At 33.7% G+C, this 26,566-nt stretch overlaps 1 protein-coding gene across 1 annotated transcript in view; it reads left to right on the top strand.

The window, feature by feature from the left end:
* Window positions 1–26,566, top strand: part of LOC129805862 (uncharacterized) — a 161,493-nt gene that overhangs the window by 100,362 nt on the left and 34,565 nt on the right. Inside the window, exon 3 of the mRNA XM_055854085.1 lies at window positions 20,785–20,920. Coding sequence (XP_055710060.1) covers window positions 20,785–20,920 — 136 coding nt within the window. The remainder of the gene's footprint in view (window positions 1–20,784; window positions 20,921–26,566) is intronic.

The raw sequence follows: 26,566 nt of genomic DNA on the forward strand, positions 1-26,566 counted from the left end.
CTGGTTGATTTCGACGTTCAGGCGGTGTTGACCATCACAGGGGTTAGAAGAAAGAGAGGAATTAAAATTCTATTCTATCTTAATGCACAGTTTGAATGATTTTAGATTCCGTTCTGGTATTAAGATTTATGTATAAATGAATAAGCTTCTTGTAAAAGTCGTATCGAGCACGTTAACAATTTAATTAGGGGAAAATGGGGTAATTTGGAATCATATCTAAATTGCAATTTTAAGATTTCCTAAGAGTTTTGGATGGAGCAAGGAAAAATAAACAAAGAAGTACTCTCCAATGTAAAGTCTTGTCTTGAGTGGTTTTGTTTTCCTCTTTAACCACCTGAAACAGTGAGAAAATTTCAAAATTTCAGACCGAATTACCCAATCTTACCCTAAAACGGGCTTCAGACCTAAAGTTTAGCCATATGGCCTAACTTCTCTAATATCTTATCAGTCAAGATTTTTTGGAAAATTTTGACATAGGATTGGCTTATTAAGGGCAAGTGACCTATTACATTTTGAAAAATCAATAAAATCGGTTGCTGTTTAAGGTTTTGGGACCCTCGGGAACTGGGCTAAACCTCTAGTATGCGAAGACGGTCTAAGGGCCTTGACAGACCTGAGGATTAGCCGGGAGACGACTTAGCGTAATTATATTACAAATAATGGTCAAACTACATTTCCATAATTTTCCACTAAGTCGTCTCTCGGCTTAAGTCGTAAATGTGTCCAGGGCATAAAATAGCCTCAACGCAAATTTAAAATTCAATTATTTGAATTCTACAAATTGCTTGATAATCCGTTGTATTCGCTTAATATAATTTTCAGTGAATTGTATTTGCTCCAAAAGCTGAAACAATTCCACCATGGAAAACTTTCTTATACTCGCTGAGTCAACCTATTTTCTGAAATTATGCATGCGTGAAACTACTCAACCCTTCTTTAATAACGAAAATCACGAGTTCGAGCATTTCACAAAATCTTAGACACTTTGTCACCCATTTTGCCGTGATTGAACATTTTTTCTGATGTCCTCCCGATGGAATGTCTTCTTCACTGTACTGGAAAATGTCTCTCCTGCTTCCTTGACTGTCTGATGAAATTATCTCGAAACACTCCCACTATTGGATTTCCTTTTACTCTACAGCTCTTATCTTTCTGCGTCTTTTCATGTTTACGTTTTTTGCTCCATCATTACAATTTCATTTTGTTAATGTGCAAATGCAAAACTACCGGTGATTTTCTCTTTTACGATAGAAAAATTGCTACCCTAAATTCTATAAACCCATCCACTCCCAATCTCCCAATGCTTTCTTTTCAGCACAAATAGCAACATACACAAAAGTTATATACCAGATACTGAAAGCTGCAAAATTATATTAATTCTTCATCACTTCTGGGGATAAGGAAATATGGGAGGTTGTTTATTATGTGGAAAATGGATAAAGAAAAATAATAGCACAATATAGTATCTTTTGCTTATTTTTTAACCTAAAATCCACATCTCAAGTACCCGAGTATGGTGCATCTTATGGAGCGCATATAATTTAAGAAGTATGCTCCGGGGAGAGAAAATAAAATTAAAAAAAAAGAAAGGAGAAATTGCCATTGTTTCACGCTTCATTTCCCAGCTGATGTCACATATATAAGAAGGTACAGTAGGGAAAAGCTAGGAATGTGTGAAATTATCGCTGCATGGAAGGTGCAATTGCCGTATGTTCGGATGCAGCTTTCCATGGGGGTTGAAAGTCTCATTATTTCCTCATTTATGAAGTGGGGATCATCGCAAGAAAACGAGCTTTTTCGATAGCGCAACAGCAAAAGCTTGCACCAGCCACTTACCATCCCTTAATGTTACGGTATCACATTTTCACCGAACATTAAAGCAACTTCTGTACAGAGTTTACCTTTGATGAAATTGTAGATAATTATGGCTTAAGTTGAAGTGCAATATCGATTTATTCTTACGGTAAAACAGAACAAATGAGACATGATGCTGAACAAGATGTTACCCAAACTCTTTTTATACTTATACGGGCTTCAGACCTGAACTTTAGCCATATGGCTTAATTCCTCTAATTCCTTTTCCGACAAGATATTTCAGGAAATTGTTGTTTATGGCTCCGACACACCTTTTCGATCAGGAAAATTTCATAAAGTCAAAATTCACATACCTTTCTTTCTTAAAAGTTTTGCATGTGTCTGTCCTACTTTTTCATACTCTTCTTCTTCTTTTGAACATCACATCAAATTAAATCTAGTTCAGTCGAATTTCAGATCGAAAGAGCGGGATAGACTTATACAAATCTTTTGAGAGAGAAAGGGATGCGAATTTTGATTTTATGAATTTATATCGACCTAAAAGGTGTGTCGAAGGCATTAGGATTGGATTTTAAGGGAAAATGATTCATTTAGATTTTCAAAAATCAATAAAATTGCTTGTTATTTAGATTTTTGAGACCTTCGGAAACTGGGCTAAACCTCCAGTCTTAAGCCGGCATTAGACATTAAAAAATATTATTGCGAATTAAAGTAAAATGTGCATAATTTAAAGAATTTTGGTCCTAGTTTCTAATTTCTTTGCTTAAAGTAGTACAAGTAAAATTTAGAAACACAGATTTACAAGAGATTTTAATGGTGTAAAAGTGTCTTTAGATTAGAGGTTTAAACCACTTCCCAACTCTAATCTTTTAATATAAAGCAGTTTTATCGGTTTTTTGAGAGGCTTATGGACAATTTGCTCTCAATTTCTAATCCTAAGTCAAAATTTTTCTAACAACCTTGACACAACCTTGATAGCAAATTAGAGATATTAAGCCACATAGCTAAGCCTTATGCTGAAAATATACACAGGCTGATCCTCGAGAATACGCAGCTCGAAAAATTTGGCGATAAAAGATCAATCCAAAGTACCATACACTGAGGATTTAGGACAAAGAATTGGCGTTTTTTGCGTAAATTTCGTATTTCATGCATTTACAGACAGAATTTGATTTCCCAATAGTGTTTTGGCTAAAAGATAAATAGCTTTTAAATTGCATAAAATGTCGTTAATGTTCAAAATATAGTCAAACTCAATTTAGAACTTTCAAACAATATTTTCGCACAAGGTTGGAGAATTTTTGCAATATCATACTCATAATCTGCAAAAGAATTACTTAATGATTACGAGAAGTAAATATGTATTTTTTTTAAACTGATTTTTGAATATCGCTTCTCTTGAGAAAACTCAAGTTGTGAGTGTTCGGATTACAGCTCATTCAATTCAGTTCAATTAAAATAAATCTTAATACAATTGGTTCATTAAAAGCAAGCTAAAGATTTCTTTTTAATGAGACAACGGAGATGACGAAGACCTATCTTGTTTTCTAAATTCTTATGTCTGTTGAAAAGTATCGAAGTTAATGATGAATGAAAATACAAAGTTTTGATAATACTTGAAAATTGAAAAAAAAAAAAACTGCAAATTTTCTTCCATCAGTGTTTTTAGTTTACGTGTTTAATAGTGAATGAAATAAGTTCGTAAATCATCCCATAAAATCGAAAGCATAAAACGTATATTGACAAAAGTTCATATCTGGTTTATTGCTGATTCCATAACAGCATTGAAAAAAATAAAACATTCACCGAGAACCCTTCCAAAAGAGTCATAACCCAAAAGAAAAAAAATCATCAAAGCATGAAAACAATGCTTCTTTGAATATACATATCTTCACTGATCCTGCTGAAGAATCCGAATTGATATTCTGAAATTTCCACAATTTTATACTTTCAATAAGAACAATACTTAGGAGATCTGTGCCGAAGTAAGAACAGGTTATATAAATAATCCACCAATGGTCTGTGTTTTAAATGCCATATAATTTTAAAAAAAAAGATTTATTATTACTTCCTGTTCAGTAGTATTGACTGGAAACTTGTAGTGATTTATCATTTTTGTTGTCTTCAAAATTATTCTTTATTCACTTAAATGAATCAATATATAGACATTGCTTTGGGTACTACCTATATTCTTGTCATAGAGAAAGTCTACTATGCGTACAATATCGGACACTAAGTTTCTCGAAATTATTCTCCTCAAAGGGTTTTTCATTGTCCCGTCGTTCGTAGAGGTGACACTTTTTTCTTTATTTGGAATTTTACAACTGACAAAAAATGGAAAGAACTAAAATGTTATAGAATTTTAAGAAACATAACAAGTGTCTGATATCTAAAACATAGCTGTACGAGTGAATCTATAAAAATACATATCAATTTTATTAGGGGAAACTGGGTCAACTTTGAATTGAGACAGCTTTGAAATTTGGCTTTGAATTTAGTTAAACAAAACAAATGCGAAATTAAATTACATAGATAAGACTCAATTCCGTTTAAAAATAAGAGAAAAAGACTTGTTTCAAAGGTACCCAATAGGGTGTGTCAAAATAAAAAATTTTTTTTAGATCTTTTTGGCCCAGGTGGAAAAATGTTCTATATGATGAGACAATTAAATGCTTCTTAGACATGAAAAATATCGGACGTTGTTTAGAGGTGCTCCAAGGCCACTTTAGGTACAGTGAAAATCACCAAAAATTCATAAATTCGCCCGGAATAAATTTCTCTACGGAAAACTACTGAGAATTTTATCTCAATATTTTAGTGGAATATTGCTAATTTAGTAGACAATGTTTTTGGAAAATTTCATTGAGATCGGATAAGAAATAGATTTTTAAAAAAACAATTGGTAAGTTCAAAACTTTAAGAAATAAGAATGTGCCAACTCACATATTCGCTAATAATTCATCTTCTAGTGATCAGAAATTAATTAGTGATAGCTCATTGGAAAGGTAATGAGTTGTACTACAATGTTTGTAAACATACCAAGTTTGGAAAATCACCGCAAGGTGGCTCAAACATGAAATGTCAGTAAAATTTGCCAAAATTTTACCCTAGAGTTGGTAACTTGAAAATTCATCTATAGAAAACTTAACAAAATATTGAAGTACTGTCTTTTGCTGATCGTAAAGGATACTTAGGATTACTTATTAACTATATGACCCCCCGTTCCGACCACTATAAATGCATGATTTGTGTGATAGAGGCTTTTCCTACAAAAATACAAACACTCTAGCTTAGAGCAAAATTCACTGGAAATTGTCTAGAGCGCACTGAAAATGTAATTCTATGGAAACTCTATCAAGTGGAATTCTTCAGGGGGCCACCTTGATTAGAATCAAGCGTCAATTTGATCTTTAACATCTACTTATTAAGCACAAAGGAAATTTCTTGAGGACATAGGACGTTCCAAACATTTTGTTTTCTTTTTTTTCCTCACTTTTTAAATTGATCTAAAAAGTAACAAAAAATGTCCTAATGTTTTCTTATGTTTTCAGACATAAGAAAAAGATTGGGCGCTGTTTAAAAGTGGTACAATGGATTTTAAATTGGTTAAAAATTAAGAAAAATAAGTACGATTGTCAAGAAATCAATTTCTATACTGAAACTCAAATAAAATATTTAAGAAGTCTCTTTTTCTTCTTGTAAGGAACACATAGTACTGCATTTCGTTTGTCTATGAACTCCTGCTCTGATTATATAAAAGGTTCCATTTCAGTGATAAAGGCATGGATAGAGTCACCGGAGTTACCTTAAATATAAAAATTGAAATCTGTCTTATCCCTTTTAGAGAAATTTTGTTTTCCACTTTACTTCAAGATATTTAAAAAGAATGCCTTAATTTCTAATTCTTTTACAGTGCTATTACACAAGGCTTTCCACAATTTAACTTTACATTAAATTTTGAGCATTAAGATGTTACAATGATAATGATTTTACAATTTAATTGTTTTTACAATGGCCTAAAACGCAAAATCCTTTCCTCCTAAGATCTGTCCTTGACAAATTTCTTTTAACCCCCAAAAGAAATCTTCATGTAAATTTTTTACGAAGCTTTTTTTTAATTTACCCAAGTGGCAAAATATTTTTCTTTTATTTTTCTTGACCCGGTCTTTACATCGTCCTAAAACACAATGTCCTTTCATCCTAAGACATATAATAATGATAAATTTTTTCTAGCCCCCGCAAGACGTTTTCAAGTAAATTTTTTACGAAGTTTTGTTTTTAATTTACCAAAGAAGCAAAATCTTTGTTTTTTTTAAATTTTTTTTTACCCTGTTTTTACATCGACCTAAATCACAAAATCTTTTCCTCCTAAGACCTGTCCTTGATATTTTTTTAGCCCCCAGAAGACATTTTCACGTAAATTTTTCACGAAGCTTTTTTCTTTAATTTACCCAAGTAGCCAAATATTTTTTTTTTAATTGACCCTGTCTTTACGTCGACCTAAAACAAAACACAAAATTCTTTCCTCGTAAGACCTGTCCTTGATAATTTTTTTTAGCCCCCAGAAGACGTTTTCATATAAATTTTTTACGAAGCTTTTTTTTTAATTTACCCAAGAAGCAAAATCTTTGTTTTTCTTTAATTTTTTTTACCCTGTTTTTACATCGACCTAAATCACAAAATCTTTTCCTCCCAAGACCTGTCCTTGATATTTTTTTTAGCCCCCAGAAGACGTTGTCGCGTAAATTTTTTACGAAGCTTTTTTTAATTTACCCAAGTGGCAAAATATTTTTCTTTTATTTTTCTTGACCCGGTCTTTACATCGTCCTAAAACACAATGTCCTTTCATCCTAAGACATATAATAATGATAAATTTTTTTTAGCCCCCGCAAGACGTTTTCACGTAAATTTTTTACGAAGCTTTTTTTTTAATTTACCCAAGAAGCAAAATCTTTGTTTTTTTAACCCTGTTTTTACATAGACCTAAACCACAAAATCTTTTCCTCCTAAGACCTGTCCTTGATATTTTTTTTTAGCCCCCAGAAGACGTTTTCATATAAATTTTTTACGAAGATTTTTTTTTTAATTTACCCAAGAAGCATCTTTGTTTTTTACCCTGTTTTTACATCGTCCTAAAACACAATGTCCTTTCATCCTAAGACATATAATAATGATAAATTTTTTCAGCCCCCAGAAGACGTTTTCGCGTAAATTTTTCACGAAGCTTTTTTCTTTAATTTACCCAAGTAGCCAAATATTTTTTTAATTGACCCTGTCTTTACGTCGACCTAAACAAAACACAAAATTCTTTCCTCGTAAGACCTGTCCTTGATAATTTTTTTTAGCCCCCAGAAGACGTTTTCATATAAATTTTTTACGAAGCTTTTTTTTTTTAATTTACCCAAGAAGCAAAATCTTTGTTTTTTTTAACACTGTTTTTACATAGACCTAAACCACAAAATCTTTTCCTCCTAAGACCTGTCCTTGATATTTTTTTTAGCCCTCAGAAGACGTTTCCACGTGAATTTGTCACGAAGCTCTTTTCTTTATTTTACACAAGTAGCAATTTTTTTTTTAATTGACCCTGTCTTTACGTCGACCTGAAACAAAACACAAAATTCTTTCCTCGTAAGACCTGTTCTTGATATTTTTTTCAGCCCCCAGAAGACGTTTTCACGTAAATTTTTTACGAAGTTTTTTTTTTAATTTACCCAAGAAGGAAAATCTTTGTTTTTTTTAATTTTTTTTACCCTGTTTTTACATCGACCTAAACCACAAAATTCTTTCCTCGTAAGACCTGTCCGTGATATTTTTTTATCCCCCAGAAGACGTTTTCATATAAATTTTTTACGAAGCTTTTATTTAATTTACCCAAGAAGCAAAATCTTTGTTTTTTTAACCCTGTTTTTACATCGACCTAAACCACAAAATCTTTTCCTCGTAAGACCTGTCCTTGATAATTTCTTTTAACCCTCAAAAGACTTCTTCATGTAAATTTTTCACGAAGCTTTTTTTTTATTTAGTCAAGTAGCAAAATCTTTTTTTTATATTTTTTTTACCCTTTTTTTACATCGATCTAAACCACAAAATTCTTTCCTCCTAAGACCTGTCCTTGACAAATTTCTTTTAACCACCAAAAAGACTTCTTCCTGTAAATTTTTCACGAAGCTTTGTTTTTAATTTACCCAAGTGGCAAAATCCTTTTTTTTTTTAAATTTTTTTGACCTTGTTTTTACATCGACCTAAAACACAAAATCCTTTCCTCCTAAGACATGTCCTTGACAAATTTCTTTTAATCCCCAAAAAACATTTTCACATAAATTTTTCACTTAAATCATTTTATCCCAGTTTATGGACAATATAATGGAGATATCAACTTGAAATATTCTGAGTTCCCCCCATAAGTCGATCCAGTAACTTCAGTTTCATCCCAATGTCTATTCTTCCCCTCTAGAGATCACTATTTTGGACATATCTTCAGATCGAAACCATCGATCCTTTTCATTTTTGGATATGTTTTAGATATAGCTAAGGCGAACATTTTATCCTCAGACATCAATATCGTTCAGAAAATACTATTTGGAATGTAGGAGATAAGCTTTTAAACTTTTACAGCAGTGAATTTCAGCATAAAAAATTTAACCAAATAAACGGGAGGCAGAGCGTCCCAGGCTTGGCGAACCGCTCGAACACCAGAGAAAAAGCTTTGCCTTTATGCATTTTCGAAATTCTTCTGGTGCATATAAAATTATTGACGAATTTAATTTGTCTATAAATCACCACAAAACCGTCTTGAAGTTGAAAATTGTTCATGAAGAGGGTTTCAAAATTCAAGTTTTAAGTAATTAATTGACCAAATCGGGTGAAAATTAGGCCTTTGACCTTTAAAAACTGACACTGACGATTTTTTCGGTAAAAGGTGTCAAAGGACGAAATCTTTAGCTGGACTACCTCTAAAACATTTCCAAAAATGAGCGAAATCGCCAAGGCCAATTGTTTTCAAAGTCAAAAACATGTTTTTGGAGGGGATAAAGGGGTGGGGGTAATTTTGGTAAATTAGTTCGATAGAAAATGTTGACTCGTGGGGGTGGGGTCAGTGAAGGCCGGAAGTCAATATCTCTTACCGTTTGGTAACCAGGATCGAGATATGTTGATAAAACACGATTGTTAAAACTGTTCTTTCTTGACGTTTGAGCAGTTAAAATTGATCGAACGTGTGTAAAACTTCAAGATCTATCAGAAAAAACTACATTTCTACATTTCGTCTAAATCAGTTAAAAATACATACGGAATTTTTTCATTGGCCTTGAAAATTCCAAGTCGTATAATACAATGACAAAAAATGAAACTAATTTTCAAGCGCTCTTGCAGCAAAAAGAGAACAAATAAAAAAAAACATTGAAAAAATTGAATTGAAATAATTATTTTTATTTATTTATTTTATTTTATTCTGTATTACTTTATTACTCTTACCAGGACCGAATTCGCGTGGGTTCCCAAGGATCTCTGGCACCAAATCTCCATATCTAATGTTTTATAAAAGCATGTAAATTTTGGTTTTTTTTTTAATCCAATGATTTCTCATTGAATTATCACACCTTCTTATTAATTCCCCCAATTAGGGACTTGATAAACCCACGGTTTTGAACGGATTTCTAACACTTCCTATCAAAATCTGGTAAGCTTTCAGATGTCTGACCCATTTTCCTGAGATTTGTCTTCAAAATTCCCCAGTATTTCTTAATCTTCCAGAGTGTAGGACGGGTTAAATATGTTTCCCATAGCCTTGAAACCTTTGAAAAGATGAACTTTGAGTTTCCGCAACCTTGTTTTAGCATTTTGACGCTGTTTGTCGGTCCAATGGGAACAGCCTGAAGTTTGAAAGTTATTAAATCATTCCTCCTCTTGATTTTATGAACGAAGCTCCAATGTATTCCCATTTATTTGCCAACATTTTACAAGAAAAGATCGAATTGCTTCTCAAAAACCTCTTGCACTTTCTGTTACATCCTCTTGTCCTGAATATTAGAGGTTCGGCCACTTAGTCCTGGCTTTTTAGCAACAGTCATAAAATTCTTGAACCGAATTATAATCTTTCAGATAGTGGTATGACACACCTTCCGGTTAATTTCTCGATTTCAGCATTACTTACATTTGGACTCTTAAGATATCTGTCAAATTTCAATTCTCGCAAGGAAAGGATTTTGCGTTTTAGGACGATTCAAAAGCAGGATAAAAAAAATATTTTGCTACTTGGGTAAATTAAAAAAAAGCTTCGTGAAAAATTCACGTGAAAACATCTTCTGGTGGCTAAAAAAATATCAAGGACAGGTCTTTAGAGGGAAAGATTTTGTGGTTTAGGTCGATGTAAAAATAGGGTAAAAAAACAAAGATTTTGCTTCTTGGGTAAATTAAAAAAAAAGCTTCGTAAAAAATTTATATGAAAACGTCTTCTGGGCGCTAAAAAAATTATCAAGGACAGGCCTTACGAGGAAAGAATTTTGTGTTTTGTCTTAGGTCGACGTAAAGACAGGGTTAAAAAAACAAAGATTTTGCTTCTTGGGTAAATTAAAAAAAAAAGCTTCGTGAAAAATTTACGTGAAAACGTCTTTTGGGGGCTAAAAAAATATCAAGGACAGGTCTTAGGAGGAAAAGATTTTGTGGTTTAGGTCGATGTAAAAACAGTGTTAAAAAAACAAAGATTTTCCTTCTTCGGTAAATTAAAAAAAAAGCTTCGTAAAAAATTTACGTAAAAACGTCTTCTGGGGGCTGAAAAAAATATCAAGGACAGGTCTTACGAGGAAAGAATTTTGTGTTTTGTTTAGGTCGACGTAAAGATAGGGTCAATTAAAAAAAAAATTTGGCTACTTGGGTAAATTAAAAAAAAAAGATTCGTGAAAAATTTACGTGACAACGTCTTCTGGGGGCTAAAAAAAATATCAAGGACAGGTCTTAGGAGGAAAAGGTTTTGTGTTTTAGGTCTATGTAAAAACAGGGTTAAGAAAACAAAGATTTTGCTTCTTGGGTAAATTAAAAAAAAGGCTTCGTAAAAAATTTATATGAAAACGTCTTCTGGGGGCTAAAAAAAATTATCAAGGACAGGCCTTACGAGGAAAGAATTTTGTGTTTTGTCTTAGGTCGACGTAAAGACAGGGTTAAAAAAACAAAAATTTTGCTTCTTGGGTAAATTAAAAAAAAGCTTCGTAAAAAATTTACGTGAAAACGTCTTCTGGGGGCTAAAAAAATATCAAGGACAGGTCTTAGAAGGAAAAGATTTTGTGATTTAGGTCGATGTAAAAACAGGGTAAAAAAATTTAAAAAAAAAACAAAGATTTTGCTTCTTGGGTAAATTAAAAAAAGCTTCGTAAAAAAATTATATGAAAACGTCTTCTGGTGGCTAAAAAAAATTATCAAGGACAGGTCTTACGAGGAAAAAATTTTGTGTTTTGTTTTAGGTCGACGTAAAGACAGGGTCAATTAAAAAAAATATTTGGCTACTTGGGTAAATTAAAAAAAAGCTTCGTGAAAAATTTACGTGAAAACGTCTTCTGGGGGCTAAAAAAAATATCAAGGACAGGTCTTAGGAGGAAAAGATTTTGTGGTTTAGGTCTATGTAAAAACAGTGTTAAAAAAAACAAAGATTTTGCTTCTTGGGTAAATTAAAAAAAAAAAGCTTCGTAAAAAATTTATATGAAAACGTCTTCTGGGGGCTAAAAAAAATTATCAAGGACAGGTCTTACGAGGAAAGAATTTTGTGTTTTGTTTTAGGTCGACGTAAAGACAGGGTCAATTAAAAAAAAAATATTTGGCTACTTGGGTAAATTAAAGAAAAAAGCTTCGTGAAAAATTTACGTGAAAATGTCTTCTGGGGGCTAAAAAAATATCAAGGACAGGTCTTAGGAGGAAAAGATTTTGTGATTTAGGTCGATGTAAAAACAGGGTAAAAAAAAATTTAAAAAAAACAAAGATTTTGCTTCTTTGGTAAATTAAAAACAAAACTTCGTAAAAAATTTACTTGAAAACGTCTTGCGGGGGCTAGAAAAAATTTATCATTATTATATGTCTTAGGATGAAAGGACATTGTGTTTTAGGACGATGTAAAGACCGGGTCAAGAAAAATAAAAGAAAAATATTTTGCCACTTGGGTAAATTAAAAAAAAGCTTCGTAAAAAATTTACATGAAGATTTCTTTTGGGGGTTAAAAGAAATTTGTCAAGGACAGATCTTAGGAGGAAAGGATTTTGCGTTTTAGGCCATTGTAAAAACAATTAAATTGTAAAATCATTATCATTGTAACATCTTAATGCTCAAAATTTAATGTAAAGTTAAATTGTGGAAAGCCTTGTGTAATAGCACTGTAAAAGAATTAGAAATTAAGGCATTCTTTTTAAATATCTTGAAGTAAAGTGGAAAACAAAATTTCTCTAAAAGGGATAAGACAGATTTCAATTTTTATATTTAAGGTAACTCCGGTGACTCTATCCATGCCTTTATCACTGAAATGGAACCTTTTATATAATCAGAGCAGGAGTTCATAGACAAACGAAATGCAGTACTATGTGTTCCTTACAAGAAGAAAAAGAGACTTCTTAAATATTTTATTTGAGTTTCAGTATAGAAATTGATTTCTTGACAATCGTACTTATTTTTCTTAATTTTTAACCAATTTAAAATCCATTGTACCACTTTTAAACAGCGCCCAATCTTTTTCTTATGTCTGAAAACATAAGAAAACATTAGGACATTTTTTGTTACTTTTTAGATCAATTTAAAAAGTGAGGAAAAAAAAGAAAACAAAATGTTTGGAACGTCCTATGTCCTCAAGAAATTTCCTTTGTGCTTAATAAGTAGATGTTAAAGATCAAATTGACGCTTGATTCTAATCAAGGTGGCCCCCTGAAGAATTCCACTTGATAGAGTTTCCATAGAATTACATTTTCAGTGCGCTCTAGACAATTTCCAGTGAATTTTGCTCTAAGCTAGAGTGTTTGTATTTTTGTAGGAAAAGCCTCTATCACACAAATCATGCATTTATAGTGGTCGGAACGGGGGGTCATATAGTTAATAAGTAATCCTAAGTATCCTTTACGATCAGCAAAAGACAGTACTTCAATATTTTGTTAAGTTTTCTATAGATGAATTTTCAAGTTACCAACTCTAGGGTAAAATTTTGGCAAATTTTACTGACATTTCATGTTTGAGCCACCTTGCGGTGATTTTCCAAACTTGGTATGTTTACAAACATTGTAGTACAACTCATTACCTTTCCAATGAGCTATCACTAATTAATTTCTGATCACTAGAAGATGAATTATTAGCGAATATGTGAGTTGGCACATTCTTATTTCTTAAAGTTTTGAACTTACCAATTGTTTTTTTAAAAATCTATTTCTTATCCGATCTCAATGAAATTTTCCAAAAACATTGTCTACTAAATTAGCAATATTCCACTAAAATATTGAGATAAAATTCTCAGTAGTTTTCCGTAGAGAAATTTATTCCGGGCGAATTTATGAATTTTTGGTGATTTTCACTGTACCTAAAGTGGCCTTGGAGCACCTCTAAACAACGTCCGATATTTTTCATGTCTAAGAAGCATTTAATTGTCTCATCATATAGAACATTTTTCCGCCTGGGCCAAAAAGACTTTTTTTTTTTGAAACACCCTAGTACCCAACCTCCGCCTATATGAAAAATTAAAGCCACTTAGGACAATTAAATTTAAATTGAAATAACTAATTACTAATATTAACGCAAATAATCTTCAATGAACATTTAGCGATTTCATTAAAAAAAAACATCCAAAAAAAAAACATTTGTGTTTCACCTCAGCCAGCAACATGCACCTCACATTTTTTGATAAAGCTTTTCCACAATGCAGTTTCAATAAAATAATTTCAATTATAATTTATTATTGAATGAGTTTTGTATTAACATGTATTGACAAAATATACAAGAAAAAAATTATTCACTGTATTTTCGAAAATAAAACGATTTAATCAATTTAATTGCAGTGTTAGACGGATTACTCATAGTGTCCAATATTGCCAGCCATTCGAAATTTGGCATAGTTATAGAAAGACAGCCATAAAGAATCAATTTAGATTTAACAGAATTATTAAACGCCAAAGGAAAGACAAGACATCCGCCTATACTACCTCAAAACATTGTTAAAAAAATAGGGTAACTGTGCCAAATTTTGGCACACTTGCATGCAAGCGCCAAAGTCTTAAGTTTGAAACGTAATATTTTTAATACTAATTTATTTATTTTTGTTATTTCTTTATGAGGAGTATTGCATGGAATCTTGTAGATAGAATATCGCCTTTGCTTTCTCTAAAATCAAACTCAATACATTTTTAAATGAATAAAAATATAGAATTACTTTTGCGTAATATTTCGGCCACCTAACTTCTCATAATTCCTTGCCCTTTTAGAATTCTTTCAAAATCTTTTTCACATCATCTCGTTCATCAAAGCGATTTTTTTTGTGTTTTTTTTACATTGTGTAATCTCTAAAGTACACAAAAACTAAAAATTCATGGAAATTTGAGAAACAAAAAAATTGCCCAAAATTGCAAGCTGGCCGAAATTTGGTACAGTTAGCCTATCCTTGGACTTCCTTTTTATGCCTTCAAAGAAATATTAAGAACAGGGGCATGAACGGAAAAATATTTTCTACGAAATATGAAGAGAAAATTGTCACTGTAGACTGGCAGTAAATATCTCTGAGAATTTGACCTTTAACTTTAAACTAATAATAAATAAAACGCTGGTATAGAAAATGCAGTATACAAGCAATAGGAGAATCTGTCTTGCAAAGCAGGGTTTTTGGAAAATTACTAGAAAACCAAATTTTTCTTTAAGATAGTGAAAAATAGATTACAACAAAGTGATAGGAAATTTAATTTGTCTAAATATGTGAATGGGCACTCAATAGGTCAAGTGGTAGGGCACTAGCTCTATGATGCAAGTGTTCCGGGTTCGAATCCCCTTTAGATCACCAGGAATTTTTCTGGCGTTAAAGGTGTTCGGATTGTATCCAGTGAGTTTCACTGCACTTGATTCCACGGGCATGGGACTGACAACCTCATCCCGTACAAGAAAAAATAATAATGCATGTCTAGAAATCCCCAAGAAATGTTGTGCCAGCATTATTATATTAGGGGAAAGTGACCATGCTTGATAACGTCCAACCTTGATAATAACTAATTTTTTCCTATGTTAATCAATAATTGTGACTTATGACAATATATTTTAATAGCTGGTCCTAAGCCTCACATTTCCTGATAAAATTAGGAGCGTAGCCCTTTGTTCCCAGTTTTAGGAAGCAAAAATAAAAAATAGACCCAAATCTGTAATTTCTATGGATGACATTTTATACGATTTTTCATAGTTAATATTATTTATCAAAAGAAATTCCTATTACAGGTCACTTAGGGTTCACCATGGTTAATATTTGTGGAAAAATCTTTTTCCTAAGAAAGACTTGTTTTGTGGGTGGTGGAAAATTAATAAATCCTGCTTATGTCCATGCTTTATAATAAGAAAGAGCCGTGCTTGATAATTCACTGTCATTATGTCAGATTCCTTCGTCTTCACACCTATTGTAATCATGCGATTTGATCGAATACTAGAATCTAGAAAGTAAAAACCATAAAGTCAATAAATCAAAAATAATCTCACACAATTATGCCGCAATTGAGTATTTATGGAACAAATTTGCAGTATTTTCACATAAGAATATTTTTAAAGATTGCAAAAACCGATTACACAATGAAAGAATCACATCTCCCATAAGCTCCCACAGCTTATAACTGATTTTTGTGTACCTTTAACATAACCTCACTTTCATATTTTGTTTTTTTTTTTCAAAAGAAGTAAGTTTATGAAGATTGTGAAACAATTTGTGATTCAGTTCAAAGTAAGGTGAGTTAATTATTTTATTCGTTTTAGCGATAAAAATACAATACAATATATATTCAATTTATTTTCGCAGAAGATCCAGAAGATGGTGAAAATCAAAGTTAGAAGTGAGAAACGCAACAGTGTGGATGAGACAGTCAATGCAGACTATAATCTTCAGGAAATTTCCCAAAACAGAACGAGAACTGGGGACAGGATACTTCTGCATCTGCAGCATTTGGAATCTTGATCTTCCGGAAAGTCAGCAGTGAACTTTGAGTTCAATGGTTTCCGGAAGTGGAGGGCAATATCACATCTTACTCAATAAAAACTGCTTAAGATGCTTAACTGCCCCTGAGGTTTTCTCAAAATCTGTACTGATGGTCCTGTTCATCCGATAAAGCTTCAATCCTGAGCCAAATCCCTAATTTTGCTACTGTGTAGATTGGATATCTTCAGGGAGTTGTGCGGTCCTCCAAAGAAATTTTTAGAGGATATCAGGCTTCACATGGCAACGGTGGAAGTTAGGTGGTCTTCCTCTTCACATTTCTTCAATCACTTATTAACTTAAATACTCATTAAACATTGGAAAATAGATTTTTTTAGCGAAATAATCACCAGATGTTTTATTAGGTGAGATTCTTAACAATCTCACCTACTATAATCCTAACACAATTTCATGTCGTCCGATCGACCTCAAATTTGGCCAAAATGTGTTTCAGCACTTCCTGATCACGAATATATATGTGGCTAATTTACGTTCCCGGCCGGCCGGCCGGCCGCTCTTTGGAGCTTAATAGCTCCTAAACTAAAAAAGATATCGACTTGCGGTTTTCGGCAAAGGTTATATATCGGGTGAAAATTGCAACTTGGTGCATAGACCCCCCACCCCCCACCCCTCCTTCCGCCATTTTGAAGACCCCCCTTTTTTTGTTTTCTCAATAGCTCCGCCCCTATGGCATTCAGCGGACTCAAATTTTAGTATGTTATAGCTGGGCCTTAGAGCTTTCCATCAATACCAAACTTAAGGTCCCCCGACCCCTCTGACCCGAGCTATAAGGGTCCAAAAAAAATTTCTTAAAATGGCCATTACTCCGGTTCTAATTGTCAGAATTTAAAAAGTGAGGGCTTTTTGGAAAGCTCTCGTGAAATTCCACTTCCCCTTCTAACATCTCAAGTTCATAAAACCACCGCTAGGGGCGCTTTTTTTAAAAAGAAAATTTTTAAATCTTAAAAGTTAAATAACTCAAAAATTCCATTGTGCATCGGGCTGAAAATTTAGTATGTTGTAGCCGTTGATTATACCTATCAAACAAAAAAAACCTTAAGTCGATCCATAACCCCTGACCCGAGCTATAAGAGGTCAAAGTTCAAACATTGACCGGCCTCTATCTCCGGTTCTAATTAACATAGCGACCTAAATTTTACCTTTTTGGTTTCGTCTCGATGAGCACTTTCAGATGGAAGTTCAAAAAGTCACCACAGGTGGCGCTGTGATAGCATCAAAATTCATCGAAATTCAAAGTCACTTTTCTCAAAAACGGCATTGTGCAAGTTAATGAAATTTTAGTATGTTGTAGTCCAGTCTAGGACGTTTCCAAAATGGTGCGTATGCGCGCTGTGGTTTCAATAGAACCGGAGATATGAGGGGTCAAAGTTCACGAAATTCAAAAAATCATATCTCTGGTTCTATGTGACCGATTTTGATGAATGAGGGCTTAAACGAAAGATCTCACCAAATGCTACAACTTTCTAGAATATTTGAACTTCGTGGGACCAACACCAGGGGCGCCACAGTCGAAAAACCAATTTCAATATCACATAACCTCAATTATCTCGACTGTCGCTGAACCGATTTTGATGATTACTTCAACATAATTGTAGAGCACATTTGTCTCTACATTTCGTCCATACATCATTTTCCACTCAGACTACGCTATCACTCCGATTTTGCCGTTTAAGTGTGAAAAAATTGATTTTTCCCATAATAACGCTTTGAAATCACTCAGATGCCAATTTGACTGCCTCTACTCCACCAAGACACTTAAAATAGGGGTTTAAATGGAAAGTCCCGCAAAATACAACAATTCTTTGATATAGTTGAAGTTCAACAAATGAACACTTGGGGAACTCTGGATGAAAAAACGAGTTAAGAAACAAAAAACCTCGCTTATCTTGGCTTCTGAGTAATCGATGAGTTCAAGCTCTACGGCAAAATTATAGAGAACATTCTGATCTACATTTCACCCATATAACACTTTTCTGTCAGTTCATCCAAATCCTTGATATTTTGGTTTAAATACAAAATTTGTATAATTTCACGAATTTGATTCAAGATAACTGAATGGCGTCTCCCAACTTCAGCTCCAAATCGAATTTGCATGCAATCCGAGTTAGCTCACGTTAAGAATCTCACCTACATAAGCCGGTTAGGATTATCTGTCCCTTTTTGTTTGTGTCAATTGACATAACCTTAAACTTTCGTGTTCATATTTTAGGAAAATGGTTTCATTTTTGTTGTGAAAATACGTCCTAGAAAAATTGCTTAAAAGCGATTCTTTATTATCTTATCCCTTGTGCAAACAAATTAATCAGGTAGATTAGAGTTCTGTCCAAATATTAATGTGTCATTTTTTGTGTCCGGTGTAATATTTACGGCGGAAAATGGGCTGGTATAGGTAGGGAAAATCTCAATACAGGTAGGCATATGGTCCAACCCTTATAATAATCGCCACTGTATTTTCATTTTCCTTCTGGGGAAATTAGAAGGATTTCCAGGAATTACTTCAGGTGGGATTATGGACCTAATAAGTGTGACATTTTTTTGTCGTAGTGGAAAAAACGCTGCGATTTATGTGGTAGTCAGAAAAAAAATCCAAAACTCGGACATCATTTTACAGTATCAAGCATGGTCACTTTCCCCTATTATTATTATAAATATGTGAATATTTACAGTTTTTCCTAATGAAAATTCAAATAATTTTATTGGAATCAGAGATTATAGTCAGTTAAGTGGTTAAGTCACAAAAAATTGCAGTCTGATTTTTTTCGAAAATAATTGAACAGAACGAATAAGAAAAGTAACATTGTTATTCAAATACGAAATTATTCTACTTTTTTTTTAAAATTGTTTTGCGATTTTTTTTAAGTTTACACACTTGCGTTCAGTAGAGTGAGGTAGGGCTATCTTGTACTGAGACTACGAAAAACTATTTTTGAATGTTTCACATGTTTCTGAAGTGAGCTGTGTTTTAAAGTAATGCAGTTTAGATATACATAAAAATTGTGGATGTAAATTTAAATATATTTAGGTAGGGGAAAGTGGGGCACCTTTGAAATTGGTATTTTCTCCTATGTTTAAGTGGAACTGAGCCATATCATAATGCAATTTAGGTTCTCACTCTGATTATGCAGCTAAATTATATCATGATAAGGCTCAATTTTATTTAAAAAATAGGTGAAAAATCCCAAATTCAAAGCTACCCCCCCCCCTTTCAAAGGTGCCCTACTTCCCCCTAGATGCAGCTTCCTTTAAAAATACTTGAAAATTTTCATTTTGAATGTAGCTCACCTTCCTCTACATCAATTTTTGTTTAAATTTTTATTACCATTAATGAAAACCGACACCTTTAACAGCTTGCCTATATTGGGCTAGATATACAAAATTGATATTCGAACACATAAAAATAATCTGCAAAGGTTATGGTTTTGTGGTCAATTGCCTGAAAAACGATTATTAAAATTAATTTGTTTCAATTAAAAAACAAATGTAGTTAGTGGTCAAATTTATTTTCGGTCAATATTTGTTTCGTAACTGAAAAAGTGAATGCTCAGAAATATGAATAAATTGTGAGAGTGATTGAACAATTGAACAATTGGAATATTGACCAAATATTTTATAAGGTATATTAAATTCTATACAGTTGGGTTGTATTAGATTATCTTTAAGCAGTGCTGTCGACAGAGATAAATGTCTATTGTTAGCCTATAAATATTCAGTTAATAGGAGTTCAATGCCCATTAAAAATGTTAATCTTGAGTCAATTTGCGTCACTTAGTCTCTCTCTCAAGATTTATCAGGAGACTAAACCTACGCGACGATTTGATTAGCCTGGATCCCCATCGTATACATCTTCTGGTGTGGTGCTTTGCAGCTAAAGCCATCTCAAGCACCCTCGGATTCGTTTGAGGCATTAAGGCCCCATATTGACGTGGCGCAGTGTTCTGTTAGCGCCTGGAGCAAGAGCTTAACAAGATGTATTATTATTGCATTATGCGCCACACCCCAAAATGCACGGCAGTCTTGCACAATTCCAGGAAAGGATGGCGATGTGCTGGATAGCTGGAAGAAGAGGCGAAGTACACGATGTTTGGGAGGGAAAATATATAGTTATTGTGCATTAAACTGCGAGCATTGCAGTTATACAAATGTGTTTGATGGCCGCGAAGTGTGTGGATGGGAGAAATTGCCTCTTCTCATCCTTCTGGTCTTTAGGAGGGATAAATATCCACCAGCTAAAATGCCGCATTAAATGTTGTTGGCAAGCTCCACTTCATCCCAGAGCTTTTTTCTACGCCTTTCACTTCTGTATACATGTTTTTTTTATCCTTTTTTTATTTAAAAAAAAAGTAGTTTGTTTTGGAGGAAGGCATGCAGATATAAATTTCAATTAAGGTCCTTTTATCCCTCTAACTCTATTTCCTCTTCCAATTGTTCTACTTTGCGCGCCTCAAAAATTAAAAAGATTCACAGACACTTTTTTTTATTGCTAACTTTTTATTATCTTGTGTCCAGCTTAAGTATTCCCTCTTCCTTTTTTGCTCTCGTGTGACTCATTGGGGAGATTTCCTCCATGGCTTCAACCTCTTTTCCTATTGCTCTCTACACTCCTATAACGTATCCAATGCTATTTCCTTATTCCTCTATCCCTACCTATACAAAACATTGTCTTTCCAGACTCGTTCATCCTTTTAATTATAGCAATTAACAAAGTGTTTGACGCTACTTTTCCATTGCTTTCTTCTGCCATTTTTTTTCTAATATCTTTTTCCACCTCATTGCAGATAAGCAAGTCAAATGCAAGTCACATAACACTCAACTCAGTAGAACTAGCTACATCTGGGAAATACAGTTGCGAAGTCACCTTGGATGCACCATCCTTCATGACCGGATTAGTATCTGGTGATCTGCAGGTTGTTGGTAAGTCACTTTTTATCCATTTAAATTCTACTCACTCATTTTCTTGCACCATATACACACATTTTCTCTCTTTACCCACTTGTCGCAAAAAACCACCCACTAATACGCTACAGAGTTGCTAATCACTATTGCAATAGATAAAGATCAAAGAAACAACTCGTCATGTTGAGCAACTGATGAAAATTTAATTAGAACAGAGCCATTCCTGATTGCAATTTCCTTCAGCGATGCATAATATTATGAGACAAATGTGTACACTACTTCCGACTTAATATCCGCCCCTTGGTTTACTTTCTCTCCTTCTTCTGGTTCACCGAAGAGTAAATATGACATTCTATTTGGATAAAAATAAAGTTTATGTTTAAACATTTTACGTTAAATTCAAATTATCTAACTGAATTTAAGCACAAAGTTCTGAAAACAACATAAACATTTCAAAATTCAAGGTGGAAATTTCTTTAAAAGAATTTATTAAATAGAAATATTTTTCTTAGTTTTCTAAGGTGTTCGCGGTGTTCATGTGTTTTTTCGACACTCAATTTTAGCCTCGTAGTGAAAGGATCAGTTAGTCCTCGTAGACTCTCCAGGAGGATCGATTTCGTTCCGAAAAATCCTTAAGTACACGTGCAGGTTCCTTTCTTGGCTGTGGGGTAATTCAAACTACCCCACATTATGTTTGTCCCTTATCTCCTGCTTCATGCGGAGTAGGGGACTTTATGTCGACAACCCCGCTTGCAATTGACGTAGCTCGTTATTGGGCAAGACACGTGTAAGTTTTATGCCTCGATACGATTAATAAATAATAATTTTTTTCAATTTTTTATCATATACATCTCAAGTGTCTCCCACAAGTTGGTAGAATGTCCAAGTTTTGTTCAAGAACGTAGAAAGTAGAAAAAAAATTTTTGGTATCATAAGTATAGGTATTCAGCAGATTTTGGGTTTCAAGATGGAGACTTTGTAGAGGAGAATCGCGTTTGTGGTTTCATCAGGTCTAAGAATCAGAGGTCAAATTATTGAACGTAACCCAATCACAATTGGTCACAGGTTACCGTCTATTTCGCTTGTCGATTGCCTGGTTAATCGAAAATTTAGTCTTTGCCAAAACCAATTAACTTATACAGCATTGTTTTGTATTAATCCGAAATACTTTCTCTTCTTTTAAGCAACTGAGGCTAAATTACCTTTATAAAATACCTATAATAGAACCAGTAACCAGTCAAAAACTTATACTCATGAATTTGGATTCAGATTCAAGTTTCATTATAATGGCTCCGGCACCCCTTTTAAATAAGGAGAATTTCATAAAATCGAAATTGGAATCCCTTTTTTTCTCATATGCACTGGTAAAAATAAAAAAGACCAAATTGATCCAAATATGATCATTTTGCAAAGGATGGATCAAATTAACATATTCTATTATGTTAAATGTGCATTCAACGTTTAAAATTTGATCCATCCTTTTCAAAAGGATCAAATTTGGATCAATTTAATCCTTTTATTTTTACCAGTAGTGTGTTTTTTTTATTTCATTTTTTGCATATGTCTGTCTTACTTTGTCGCACTCTTCTTCATCTTTTTAACGTCACAACAAATTCAATTTAGCTCAATCGAATTTAGAATTTGAAAGAATGAGATAGACCTATGCAAAACATGTAAGAAAGAAAGGGATGTGAATTTTGATTTCTGTGAAAGTTTTCTGGTCTAAAATCTGTACGGGAGCCATAGGAATCTAAAATTTTACTTACAGATTTATTATAATCATATCCCAATGGGTTAGTTTCCAGAAGTTCAAACTAAATTAAAACTCAAAGTGCGAATAAATCCCTGCTTTTGTATTTCATACATTAAATTTTTCAGTTACAAGTTTATTTCAAAGTTTGAACCCTTCCAATTCAAATTTCGACCAGTTACTTCAATTTATAATTTCATGTGAAGGTCAATGATTATTTAGACTTTATTAGGAGGTACTTATAAAAGTATTGTATATTATTGTTTTCAGTTTGCTTAGGTCGGTAAGGTTCCATATCACGTCTTGTATATAATATGGACATCAGGTCTAATTACAATAATTAAATAAAATCAATCATTCAATATCATTTGGACACCGGTATCCCAAAAACAAAAACATCTTTTTTAGTATTGAAAGTTATTTTGTCTTCTAAATAGTCTAAATAGTTTTGGTGTCCCATTCGTCCTTAAAGGGTTAACCCGGAGAAATAAAAGATAATTGGATTGAAGAAAAAGTAGGAGAAATATTGCAATCACAATCCAATTTAAAGAAATTTCTATCTGAAATTCGAGTATTCTGTCGTTAGGATTGGGCTATTGTAGAAGTGGTAATTGTGGAAATCGCAAAGGTCATAATTTTAAAGCTTATAGTAAATTCTCCTCCCAGGAGATTGATGCAGTAAGGATGCTGCTAGTAAAGAGGAGGATTCAATTGGAGGGTCCAAAGAGATTCAGATTGATCTTCGAGAATATCTAGCCTTTGTATAAATTTCCTTCATCTAATCCTTTACTGTCAAATTCATTCATTTATTTTCAACCGCTTATCCCTATTGGGGTCGCGGGCCTATGACATCCAAATTAGCAGCCCACGCTTGTCGATCCTCCGCCACTTCAGGAAGATGTTCGATCCCAAGACGCTCCCACGCAAGATCCTGAATTTTATTCAGCCACCTTGTCCTAGGTCTGCCCTGAGGTTGAGGTCTCCTCACAATGGCTTGCATAGCTTTTCTGGGGAATCTTTCTTCATTCATGCGTTGAACATATCCATACCATCGAAGTTGTGATCTCTCAACCCGAAGAAGCAGCTCCTCGACTCTTAGTTCGTCACGAACGGCTACATTCCTCACTCGATCTCGACGACTGATTCCCTTAACCGCCCGGAGATATCTCATCTCGGCAGCTTGCACTTGCGATCTTACCCTTTCATCATTATCCAAATCTCATTAGTCATGACCATAGGTGATAATAGGAATGAACACAGCTTTGAAAACCGATAATTTAGCCGATCTACTAAGCTTGACCTTCCTTAGTACGCTTCTGCCAAGCTCCCTCATTACTGCAGAAGCCTGACCGATTCGCGACGAGAGTTCTGACTCCATCCTACCATCACTCGTGAATAACACCCCGAGATATTACTGTCAAATTTTATAGGATAAATACTCACAAGGATCAACCTGAGTTTATAGGTTCTTTAGTAGATCCACAGAAAGAGAAATATCGGGGTGAGTGTCCTAGACCTCGTAGATTGGGTAATTGATTGCCTTGAGACCCAGGATTACAAAACATAGTTTCTATCGAAATAGCTTAGTAGTATAATATGCGCGAGAAATTTTTTTATTAAATTCATCCAAATGCCCTTGATTTTAAAAAGAAACCTTCGCAAAATAGTTTTAATAGGTCTTATTATCTAACTTAGAAAGTTCCTCAAATTGCTTTGCAGTCAAAATTTGTACCCCGATTTCTCAATCAATGCCTTACAAAATGTCTATCTCAGAGATTCCTATATCCGGTACTAAAATTCCTCTTGGGTAATCTTTTTCATCGACAGGGAAGTTTGGTGATTTGGAACCTTGAAAAATCATCATGGAAGATATCATCTCAAGTATATGCTTTGAAAAGAACTTCCTTTTTGAAACAGACTTTGAGGTATCGCATCAGTATATCGATCCGCAATCCAGTGTACTATCAACTCTGTGGAGACACAAGAGAGTTAGCAAAAGAACAGAGATATATGTGTGGGGTGTGAGTGGTATTGAAAGAAATGTTGGCATGTTGGGGGGTAATTTTCCATTTTCATATTATGTAATTTTCCATCTCTACGCCAGCAACTTATAAAAGAAACACCATGTTCATTCCCACCCCCAATCCACATATTATCCGCTCAACCCTCAGTCAAATGGTTTTTTATGTGCAACCGTGGTACATAAGTGGCAAATGGGGTTGGTTCACTTGGCACAATGAGAAAGCACTTATCGGATGCTGAATTTAAATGTATTTGGTCGACACTCACCCCCAGAGAGTGTCTCCTTGTGCCACTTCAAAAGTTGAGCATGAGGACCTTCAGTGGTTCCGCAAACGCATTGAGAATGAGGACCAGGAGAAGAGAATCTTATTGAGGAAAGTGAGGAAAAAAATATGAATGTATGCCATTCAAATGGAAATATTGTTAATATCGATCTCTTTTTTTTTGCACACAACTGGCTGATTTTTCTTTTTTTTGGGGTACCCATCGTCTCAAAGTTAGGGGATGTAATTTGGCTAGGGCCCTATGGTGTGGGCACCACAAGAGGACCAAGAAAAAAAATGTGTGTGTGAAATGAAAAATGAAATTTATAGTGTTGGGAAATTGCTTTTCTCCAATCTCTTCAGCTATGTTCGATTCAATATCGAGATTGGCATAAGGAAATTTTCTCCAAAAGACTCTTCTTTTTCTTTCCTTCCACTTGTACGAAACCCCTCCCCAAAGTGAAAGCACATCCTTCTGCATAGCACATGTTTCAGATATGGCTATTTACTGGGTCGACTTGACGAGCGAGAGAGGAAGTCTCCGTGCATTGGCTAAAACATTGTATTTGTTGGAAATATGATAAACTCAACCGAGAGTTGCGTAATGCATTTAATACCACCATTCAACACTATGTGAACATGGAAACTCTTTTATACACTTTACATTCTGGCCCCATTCACCCTGGAGCCACCCCATCCCATTTAACCCCTTTGGCAGCTCCCATTTATTTCCCAAACACAAGTGCGATATGGAATATTATGAATCACATGACACAGGCAGAATGACAATTTCTCAAGGGGATCATAAGCACATTACCACAGCCTAATCAATAATTGAGAACATTTTCGAAATATGCTCCAACTTCGAGAGTAAGAGCAATCATGGGAGAGTATCTCAATTTGCCAAATGATTTTACGTTAATTTTCAAGCATATGTATCTATTAAATAACACAATTGAGATGTAACAGAAGGTATTTGAACCATTATGGATATGCGGATGTTAATCAACCGAAATCAACATGGTTTGTCTCGGAATTTGTGTCACATAGGAATTTATTGGACTGATAGGATTAAGATCCGTCATTCATTATAAGATTTTTAGTAAATAGTTCATTGAGATTGGGATATTGTGTCTTAACACTAATCTCTATGCAAAGAGAACGATTTATAGGAGAATGAAGCAGTGAATAAATTTCTAATTGGATTTTGAGACTATTTTACAAAGTCATGAAAATAAAGAAATATATATAATTTGTTAAATTTTACACACATATACCTCTTCGGAAATTACAAGGGGTCAACTCTATCATAGGAAGTGTTCAAGAGACACAAAATATCAGAGAATGTGGCTCCCTGTCATTCCAAATAATGGACCAATCTTTTTGAAATAAGAATGACAAGGGATCATCTTGCTTCAGTTAGTCTTCTATACTCTAAAAGACGTCTTTATTACAAAATACCTAAAATTCCATAACATGAATTTTCACACTCGCCTTTCTTTCTCTAACGTTTTTCATATGTTTATCCCGTTTATCCTATTCTTTATCATTTATTTTTTTAATCTAAAATAAATTCGTTGAGATCCTTAAAAAAGAAGAAGAGTGAATGGGATAGAGTTAAGGAAACAT

The sequence above is a fragment of the Phlebotomus papatasi genome, chromosome 3 (genome assembly GCF_024763615.1).
Source record: "Phlebotomus papatasi isolate M1 chromosome 3, Ppap_2.1, whole genome shotgun sequence".
Classification (NCBI taxonomy): domain Eukaryota; kingdom Metazoa; phylum Arthropoda; class Insecta; order Diptera; family Psychodidae; genus Phlebotomus; species Phlebotomus papatasi.